The sequence below is a fragment of the Arachis duranensis genome, chromosome 9, assembly GCF_000817695.3.
Source record: "Arachis duranensis cultivar V14167 chromosome 9, aradu.V14167.gnm2.J7QH, whole genome shotgun sequence".
NCBI lineage: Eukaryota > Viridiplantae > Streptophyta > Magnoliopsida > Fabales > Fabaceae > Arachis > Arachis duranensis.
This window is the reverse complement of record NC_029780.3, coordinates 10,217,581-10,228,448: the sequence shown is the minus strand read 5'-3', so window position 1 is coordinate 10,228,448 and position 10,868 is coordinate 10,217,581. Positions and strand designations below refer to the sequence as shown.

Genomic DNA, 10,868 nt, shown 5'->3' with positions numbered 1-10,868 from the left:
GGTTGCAATGGGTAGGGTAGGATGGAGTTTGGAGTCAATTTTAATCCTACCCGCGGGTTTAGAATATCTCAACCCTAACCATATCCGTTCTTAACCCGCGGGTACTCGACCCTATCCATAGGTTAAAAAAAGATGTAACATTATTATATAACTTGATGATAATTTAAAATAGAACTGACTTTTATGTTAAAAAAAGATATTAAATTATCAATTAATGATCTTCTTTTAATGACTAAGGATCTTTTGTATTTAGTGAGAGGTATTTGGTTTAATATCCACTTGAAACATATTTTATATAAATATATAACATATACATATATAGGGTGCGAGTTGGTCGGGTAGAGTTGAGACTCAACCCGTACCTTACCCGACCCGCACGAGAACCCTAACCACACCATATCCTACCTACTGCGGATTAGGTTGGCAACTCAACTCGATCGGATAAAATTGGGTTGGGTACCTACAAGTAGGATACATGTTGCCACCCCTAGTTACAGATTTACAGGAAAAATTTGAAAGTTTGAATAATGAATAATAAATAATAAAAAAGTATCCTAACATTTGTGCTAAAACTCATACCCTATATATGTGGACCAATATAATATAGACATGTGGCATCATTAATCCTAGTCAATTAATAATTAAATAATTTTAAAATCTTAAAATTTAATGTATTTTAAAAGTATATTAAATATTATTTGTATACAAATACGAATACGTATATACTTTAATCATATATGATTAACTATGGTTAAACATTTTTGTTTATTAAAATTAAAACAAAATTAAAATAAATAATCCTCATCACGCTATCTGCGACTACTTGTAGTTGTGATCAACACTCAACGAGGTTATTCTATCTCTTCTTCTCCTTCTCCTAATTTCTATCGTCTCCACCGTCCTTGCAAATTTCTGCCAGTTTCTGTTTTCATTCGTTCTAAGTTTCACTTAATTTGGGGATTTTATCCAAAATCAGGGCTGAACAAAATACCTCTTCCCTTTCCCATCAGTCTTCTCTTCCTACCAAAACACCCACTGGCTGAACACCCAACTCTTCATATCTGAACCTCTCCACCATTGCCGTTCATCGCCGCCGCTCACCGACACCGCCAGATCCCTTCTATCTCACAGGCGTTCGTCTATCACCATCTCCATCACCCGTCGTTAGCCTCCGTGACCACGATTACAGCGCCCCCTCTTTTCGCCTCCAACAGCAGTGTCGCCGCCGTCTCTCACGTCCTGAGCCTCCGTGACTCCTGTGTTCGCCGCCTCCAATCCACCAGCGTAGTGGCGTTCCCATCACCACACCCTTGACGTTAGGTTAGGCATTTATCCTCTGGTTAAATAATGAATTTCATTTTTTTGTTATGGGATTGTTTCGATGTTTGCATGTTCAAACGGTGAATTCATTTTTATTGATTTCTTTATGAAACAAATTTGCTGCCATGGATACAATTTTTCTATCTGTATATCTACTATATAAGTTCAATTGTTGAGCCAATATAAGTTCACTGTTTAATCCTAAAATTGCTATTTGGAATCTTGTTTAATTATCACCCCAAATTACAGAAGAAACAATAAATGATTGGTTGTGTGTATACCAATTCTATGAAGAGCATTTGCATTTGTCAAACAGGTTAGGCTTTGGAAATTAATATTTAATTTTCTCTTGAATGTAGCTGAGTTATGTTTAAAGTTTTGGAATTCGACCTATCATGAAACTCGGTTAAGCTTTTTTTTTTCTTTTCTGTTTGGAGTTTTGGAACTTAACAAATCATGGCCGTCTAGTTTAATTTAATTTTTTTTGCGTGTTTGAAGGCAGTTTCATCATTTCCATTTTTAATTTGTTTTTCTTATCTAATTTAATTTGGTTGTGTTTGTCTTCCTTCTCTCATGTCTATAGGTATTTAAATAGTTTCATGCTCGTTTTAAGTGGTATGTCTTTTCTGATTATCATGAGTTGTGCAGAGATGTTATTGGTTTCAATTCATCACATTTCCATTGTCAATCTACAAACCAAACCCAAATAGAAAGGAGAGAGTTAGCTGGTATCACTTTCATTCGCCCAAAATTATCTCATTTTTGTGAATTAGCCTGTATCTAATTATACATGTGAAAATTGACTTCATGGCAGTCTTAGTGGTGGCTTTTCTATTTGTCTAATATATGAAATTATAGAAAATTGTAGTCATGGAACTTATGCCTATTTCGTCTGATCTATGCCTTGAATTGTGTTTTTGTGTTTGAATTTAGCGGATTATAATTATTTAATTTATCATTTATTTTATTTTTATTAAGTTATTTTTTGTCAAGTTTGTTAGTATCTTAATTAAATATTTTTATGATTTATTTTTTCAATAGAATTTCATCATAAACATGAACATCGATGACAATAAGAACTTAAAAGAGTCTATCGAATGTGATGAGCTGTGTTTTGGGTATGATAGTAGTTCTGATAAGGAGGAGGAAGATCTTATCAACAATGAGGGTAAATTTAGTGAATCCATGGAGGTATCGAATTGTAGCTATAAAATTCAAGAAGTTGAGAAGAAGTTAAATGAATTAAGCTATGATGACATGTGGGGTATTAAGTTTGATACTGTTGATCAATGTTGTGATTTTTATAGAAATTATGCTAGAGTGCACGGTTTTGTTGCGAGGCTTGACGAAAAAGGACAAGATTTCAATGGAAACCTTAATATGCGACAGATGGTTTGTAACAGAGAGGGTACACGTAGAAAAAAGTACTTGGAGATGGAGAACAGGAAAAAGGATCACAAGCCAATCACACGCGTAATGTTTCAAGCAAAGATTAGATTTCACTATGACTTGATTTTACAAAAGTGGCGGGTCACCAAATTTGAAGAGACTCACAACCATGACCTCATCCCACCTAAGTATATCCAGTTCATTTCACCATGACCTCATCCCACCTAAGTATATCCAGTTCGTTCCGGCATATCGAACAATGACTGACGCTGATAAAGCACAGGCTGATAGTTTGCATTTTATGGTGTTAGAACTTGTCATATAATGGGGTTCATGGTGGCACAAAAAGGAGGTCCGAACAGGGCGGGATTCACAAAAAAAGATCTATATAACCATTTTGACAGATCGAGGCGTGCTAAGATAAAAGATGGTGATGCACATGCAGCATTGAGTTACCTAATTTCTAAGGCAGATGAAGATCCACTATTGCAAGGGAAGTTTACTTTGAAGGATGGTAAGCTTGATAATTTAGTGTGGGCTGATGGATCTAGCATCACTGATTACCAATGTTTTGGTGATGTGTTGGCCTTCGACACGACATACCAAAAAAATAAGTATAATAGGCCGTTGGTTGTCTTCTCAGGAACAAATCATCATGGACAAACATGCATTTTTGGTTGTGGTTTATTATCCGATGAGAAGCGGGAAACCTATGTTTTGGTGTTGAATATGTTCATGGAGATAATGGGTAATAAACAACCTATAGCCGTGGTGACAGATGAAAATCTTGCAATGAGGGAGGCAATAAAAGAAGTTCTTCCAAACGCTGCACACCGTCTTTGTGCATGGCATCTATACCGTAATGCCTGTGAAGCTATAAAAAATTCAAAATTCTTAGATGGGTTAAAGCACCTAATGTATGGAAATTTTTTTCCTGAAGAGTTTGAGAGAAAATGGCATAACTTGATATCTGAGTACGGACTTTTTGAGAATGAATGGTTGCAAAAGACATACGGGATCAAAGAAATGTGGGCTTCCTCATATTTAAATGATAAGTTTTTCGGTGAAATCAGGACTACGTCACAATGCGAAGGTATCGACTCCTTGATAAAGAATTACATTAGTAAAAAGTGCTACCTGTTGGAATTGATACACAACTTTAATGAAGCATTGACGTAGTATCGGATAAATGAACTCTTATCCGATTTTAAATCATTGTTTACAACTCCTGTGTTGATGACGTGTCTTCAAGACATTGAGAAGCAAACTACCGATATTTTTACTAGAAGCATGTTTAAAGAGGTTCGGTGTGAGATAGAAGAAGCTGGCAAATTAAATGTTGTTACACATTCAGTAAGCAACAATGAAGTTAAGGTGAGAATAAATAAATATAGGCAACCCAGGAGGGAATGTGAAGTACAATATGATAAAGTCACTAAAAAGTTTGCTTGTGATTGTCGTTTGTTTGAAAGTCGTGGCATTCCATGTTGTCATATTTTCTGTATTATGAGACATGACCACATCGATATCATTCCTAATACTCTTGTCTGCACGAGGTGGACTAAAAATGCTAAGAAGGATTATGTATGTTCAGTTACATCCACAGAAACTGACTCTGAAAATATTGCTGGTATTAGATATGGTGCTCTAGCAACACTGTGTTTCACATTATGTGAGTCGGCGTCAAAGAATCGAGATGACTTCATAGAGATTAGAGATGACATTTTTGGACTAATCCAAAAGCTTAAAAAGAGACGCGATCCCGAGTCCAAGGTTCTTTCTAATGCGTGTATGGTCGGTGACCCAACTGTTGTGAAGACAAAGGGAGCCCCTCGTTTAAATAAATGGGCAGTAAAATCTCGTAAGTGTTCTCATTGTACACGTCGTGGTCATACGATTCGAAAGTGTCCCGAATTATACAGCAGAGACGTCCTACATACTAGTCATCACCAATCGAGTGATGAACTCAATGATGTGAAGGTAATTTTAATTTTCTGTTTTATCAAAATTTTTAAAGATTATTTATCTATTTATTTAAATATTGTCTAATGTATTTTATTATATTGTAGAGTTATTCTGAGGAAGAAACAAATTACCAAAGCAATGATGAGAGCAATGTTCAGAGTGTATATCGCAGATATTTTAGTGACAATGGAACAAATAAATTAGCTACACAAAAGAATAAGAATGGAGTTAAGGCTACCAAGGTATGTTAAAGTGAATATCAATATATAAATTTGCCTTTTCATAAGAACCATTCTTTTTTTGTTTAATATATTTTTTTTCAAAAACAGTAATTTGTAGCAATTTTATTATATATGCATTTTAATTTTAGATTTCATTAAATATATACTTACTTAATCATGTCATATGAGATGTCTGTATGTAAGATACAAGAGTTGATGACACAAGTTTAAGGTCCAAAAAGCATAAACGAAGATGTTCTAATATACATAATACACATAAGGTTTGTATCGTGAATGGATTACACATATAATAGTAGTGTTTTTTTTTAACTAATAAAATATTAAACTTTTTTTGTGTGTATTTTTTTAGAGTGGACAACCAAATAACCATGATATTGGAAAAACATGTCAATCTAATCCAATAGATCCTGTGAAGCTCCAGAACCAGCATTTGAATGGATTATCTGTGTATCCTACCTTTTCAGGATTTTTCGTTCCATTTTATCATCCATACAATGGAACACCATTGTACCAGTCATATTCTCCATATTATTATAATGTGCCTAATGGAAATCTATTTTGGAATGGAGAGGTTCATGATCTTAATAAAAATAGAAAGCAGTAACTCGTGACAGGAAGTCTTGGTATGGAGAAGGAAGAACATACAAAAAAAATTTTATTTTAAGACTTATGTGACGACATTTTATTGTTTTATGAATGGAATTTTCTGAACTAATTTTAACAGTTTTATTATTGAAATGTGGCCTATATAAGATTGAGCATGAACTTAGTTGATGGTCCAATATATAATTTTATTATCGTCTTATCTTTTTAATTTGTTTATCGAGATTAAGCCCAATATTTTTTTGGTGACTAGATTAAGCCCAATTACAAGCACAACGTTAATCTTAATATCATGTTTGTTAATTATTAAGTACTAATTTATGCATCAATTTTGTATATCTCCTATTACTCATAATCTGTCACACGATATTAATAATGAATTGATGTGAGGTTTAGTTATAAAAATTAATTAAATAATAAAATAATTATTGACCACAAATTGATTCCCAGAGTTGACTCTGAACCAATTATATAGGAGATTGACATAAAACAATTAGTTGAATGAATTGACAATTAATGCGTATCTCATAATTACAATAACAACTTAATTGCAACATATTAATAAATTAGTAAGTTTTATTTAAAAAAAAAGAAATAAATCATTTACTTATAATCATTTATTATTGCATATATCAAGTAGTAATATATTGGTAACGTATATATAAAGTTATTTAATATGTATTTTTCTAATCATATATCAAGTTGTAACATATTAATAATTTAATAGAATATATTTTAAAAAGGATAGCAAAAATTATTTATTTACTTTTAAATTAACCCTAATGTTAAATGTTAAATAGGATAACATAAATATATTTAAAATAGGATAACCTAAATATTACTAAATGCCAATTTATCAACGCTAAACCCTAATCAAGTAAGTGAATAATGGTTTAACTTATTACTATATGCTTAAATTTGAATTACGTGAACTAGTAGATTTGAATTATATGAACTTAAAACTCAAACCCTAATTATTAACTTCTAAATTTTAAATTATAATATCTAAAGTCTAAACCCTAAACCCTAATTATTAAAAAAATTTTAAAATTGTTATTGGATTATCGAACGGCCAAGAATGGGCCGATCGAATCGAACCGAAATCCGGCCAATTTTCAAATTTTTCACCAAAACGGCCCCGTTTTGTTCATTAATAAGGAAAACGGTAAAGTCCTGAACCCTAATCCACTTCCCCCTTCATTGAACACTTACTCACTCTCCCTAACTCGGCCAGCTGTTTCGCCGCACCGCTCCACACCTCTGTGCTTTAGAAGGCACCCTCATGCCTTAACTCTATAATGAAGCCTCACTTGTCCTCATCTTTTATAAGATTATAAGATTTTGGCTGATGAAATTTCATGTAATGCTTTAAATTTGTAATGTATTTAAAGGTTTACATTAGATTATAATTATATTTTAAGATGTTTATTTATAATTTATTTATATTTTTTATTATAAAACAGTTTTTTCAAGATTCTGAAAATCGGACCGGACCGGCTGGATCGACCGGGTTAACTGAAAACCGGTTAGTAGGCCGGTCCGGTTAACGTCTAAAACTAGCCTGCAAAAAACCGGCAAAAAACCGACCGAATTTTTTGAAGCTCTGGTTCTCCTCTTCAGGATAAGGCATCGTTTTGGTAAAAAAAAAAAAGAAGAAAAGAAAAATGCGTAGAAGACCCCAATCCCCTCTCCCTTCTATCTCACTCTCCGTATTTACTAAAATGGCAAAATCTCTAACCCTGTTAGAGCAAACAGCCGCCGCTACTCTGTGCTTGCTGTGAAGCCCGCTTTGTCCACGCCGTCGTCGGTCGTGAGTACTTCAATTTTCGCCGTTCTTTATCAACATATTCTTCGTGCTCCTCTTTATTTTCATTGATTTCCTCCCTTTATTACTTTAGTTCTATGACCGGTCCAGTTTTCGCAACTTTGGTTTTTTCGCTTATATTACGGTTGAACCAATTGAAGCAGTAAACCAGTAAATCAGTGATTAAAACGGTTTAAATCAAACTTCTAAACCGTAAGCTCTAAATTCTAAATCTAAACCATAAACAACGTATGTTAAGTAAATACTTTATGTTAAATAATCTTATATATAATTCTAATAATTAATATTAATCTTTAAATATTATATTCTAGAATATTTAAAAATTTATTTAATTCTTTTAGAAAAATTAATTAAAATAATATTTAAATTTTTTATAATTGATTTAAAAAATATAATAATATTAAAAAATAGATCATATATTTTTAATAGGGTAAAAAATCATAATAAGCCAAGGCAAGAAGTGTGTAACGTAAATACGCCAAACCGAAAATCGTCTCAACAATAAGCCAAACATTATCTTTATGTAATTCGAACCAAGATGGTTCGAACTACAAACCTTAGTAAATCGAACCAGGGTGGTTCAAATTAGGGGAGAGGAAGTTTGAACGTAATTCGAACCAAGGTGGTTCGAACTCATCATGAACGTAATTCGAACTGGTCTAGCTCGAATTATTCATTCGAAACCAAACCATGTAATTCGAACCAACCTGGTTCGAATTACCCTTGGCGTGCTCCTTCATAATTCGAACCAATGTGGTTCGAATTAGGGGTGATTCGGCTATATAAGGAGTTCGAATCACCCTCATTCGAACTATTATTCCTCCCCCCTACCCCACAAAATCTCAGAGAAAACGACCCAGATTCTCTCTGAGGAAGACCTGAACGGAATACTCTGCTCATGGGGGACGATCCGGCACGGTTATATCGCTTGGACGGAGTCGCTCATATAGCCGGGGTCATCGACGAGGAGGTTAGTACGGAACTATTTTTTATTCTAGCGGTATTTGTGCCTTAGTGGTTTTGCATGTGGGTTAGATGGTGGTTTATGTTAGTGGTTTATGTAGGTGGTTTATGTTAGTGGTTTAAGTTAGCGGTTTAAGTTAGTGGTTTATGCTAGTGGTTTAGGTTTGTGGTTTAGGGTAGTGGTTTATGTTAGTGGTTTAAGTTAGTGGTTTCTGTTGGTGGTTTATGTTGGTGGTTTATGTTGGTGGTTTATGTAGGTGGTTTATGTTAGTGGTTTAAGTTAGCGGTTTAAGTTAGTGGTTTATGCTAGTGGTTTAGGTTTGTGGTTTAGGGTAGTGGTTTATGTTAGTGGTTTATGTTAGTGGTTTAAGTTAGTGGTTTCTGTTGGTGGTTTATGTTGGTGGTTTATGTTAGCGGTTTTTGTGAGTGGTTTATGCAAGCGGTTTATGTTAGTGGTTTAGGGTATGTGGTTTTATTTAGCAGAATGATTTGTTGATGATTTATCGTGCTACTTACGGTTGTGGTTGGTTTTTATGCTGGTTCTAACTATGCGGTTCATTTTGTGCGCAGCCCCAGCGATGCATTAGGAGCATGCGGCGGCAGCAGGGCATGCGACTTGATGACAGATACGTTTCGTACTTGCAGATGGCAGGTCTATACCATCTTGCAAGGCTGAACGACCGATGGTTCCGGCTAGACGAGGCCCTTGTCAGTGCATTCGTGGAGCGATGGCGTCCCGAGACGCACACGTTCCATATGCCGTTCGGAGAGTGCACGATCACACTCCAGGACGTGGCATACCAGCTGGGTTTGCCAGTGGACGGCCGTTACGTGAGTGGGTGCTTGTCAGAGTTCCATATATACATCGAGGGTGGCCGTCCAACCTGGGTCTGGTTCCAGGAGTTGCTCGGAGTTATACCTCCTCCCAGTCAGGTTCAGAAGTACGCAGTGAACTGCAGCTGGTTGATAAGTGGGAGTAATGGATAATTTGTTATCACAATTGAGGAGGATAACTAGGATAGGACTTCTAGTTCTCATATCTTGCCAAGAGCTTTGCTAGTTGTTAGTTTATTTTCTTTACCATTTATATTTCTTGTCTAAAATCTTAAAAACCCCAAATATAACTCACAACCAATAACAAGACACTTTATTGTAAATCCTAGGGAGAACGACCCGAGGTTTAAATACTTCGGTTTATAGAGTTTAGGGGTTTGTACTTGTGACAAACAAATTTTTGTATGAAAGCATTATTGCTTGGTTTAGAAACTATACTTTACAATGAGATTTCATTAGTGAAATTCTAAACCGTCAAAAATCCAATCGTCACTGGTTTCAGGAGACTTTCGGTGAGTGCTCTGAGGATGCAGATGATGACACTGTGCGCCGATATGCCCGTGCGTACATCATGATGTTGTTGGGCACGCAGCTGTTTGCGGACAAGTCAGGGAACTGGATTCACATCAGATGGCTTCCGTACGTAGCGAGGCTGGAGGAGCTGGGTACCTACAGTTGGGGTTTTGCCGCACTGGCTTGGTTGTACCGGTGCATGTGCCGAGTGGCGAACAGACATGAGTAGGCACAGCATGCAAGTGCGTGCTGACACGGAAAATGAAGAGCCTGGAAGTACCCGCAGTCACATGTCCGAGAGGCAAGTGATATTATGTAAGTACCCAAGGAGAAAGAACCAGTCGGAGTGGTCTCTGCTACAGTGAACTCGGAGTTATCCCGGTCATACAGCGTCACCGTGAAGCACCTGGCCGTCTTCAAGTTGGCCTCAATACACTTCACCAAATGCTGACTGAATTGTTGTCCTGTTCCCATCTGGGCCTCATCCTCTCTCCCCTTGCGAACAAAGAGTTTCGCAAGCCTACCATATGTTTCCTTCACCAAGGATGCTATAGGGAGATTTCTGACCCCCTTGAGGATAGAGTTCACACACTCGGAGATGTTCGTCGTCATGTGACCGAATCTCCGCCCTTCATCACGATGTTGAGTCCACAACGAGTAATCAATCCGGTTCGCCCACTCACACATCGCCGGATCTTCAGATCGCAGAATATCAAACCAGTAATCAAATTCAACCTCGGTCTTCACATACGCCGCGTTCACTAGGAGCCTCCTAGCGTCTTTGCCCTTGAAGGTAAGGGCAAAATTAGCCGCTACGTGTCGTATGCAGAATGCACGGTACGCAGATGGCGGTAACCAACCGCCGTCAGGGGCCTCAAGTGCAGCCTTGATGCCGTTGTGCCTGTCCGATATAACCAGCAGACTGGGCTGCGGGTCACGTGCTGTCGAAGGTGCGAGAAAAAGAATGTCCAGGACTCCGCATTCTCACCCTCTACTAGTGTGAATGCGACAGGTAGAATGTTGGAGTTCCCGTCCTGTGCAATCGCGATGAGCAACGTTCCCCCATACTTCCCATACAGATGTGTGTCGTCAATGCTGACTAGCGGCTTGCAATGACGGAATGCCTCGATGCACGGCGGGAAAGTCCAGAAAAGTCTGTGGAAGTACGCTTGAGACTCGTCCACCTGTCCTCCAACCCGAACCAGGCTCGTCTT

The 10,868-nt window shown here is 36.7% G+C and overlaps 2 protein-coding genes across 2 annotated transcripts; both read left to right on the top strand.

Annotated features, from left to right (window-relative positions):
- The first annotated feature begins 2,376 nt into the window (after positions 1–2,376).
- LOC127741509 (protein FAR1-RELATED SEQUENCE 5-like) lies at positions 2,377–2,922 on the top strand. Its single transcript, XM_052254182.1, has one exon. The coding sequence runs from the start codon at positions 2,377–2,379 to the stop codon at positions 2,920–2,922; it is 546 nt and encodes a 181-aa protein (XP_052110142.1).
- Positions 2,923–3,033: 111 nt separating this feature from the next.
- LOC107464567 (protein FAR1-RELATED SEQUENCE 5-like) lies at positions 3,034–3,888 on the top strand. Its single transcript, XM_016083488.1, has one exon. It carries the CDS (start codon positions 3,034–3,036, stop codon positions 3,886–3,888), a length of 855 nt encoding a protein of 284 aa, XP_015938974.1.
- The last annotated feature ends 6,980 nt before the right edge of the window (positions 3,889–10,868 follow it).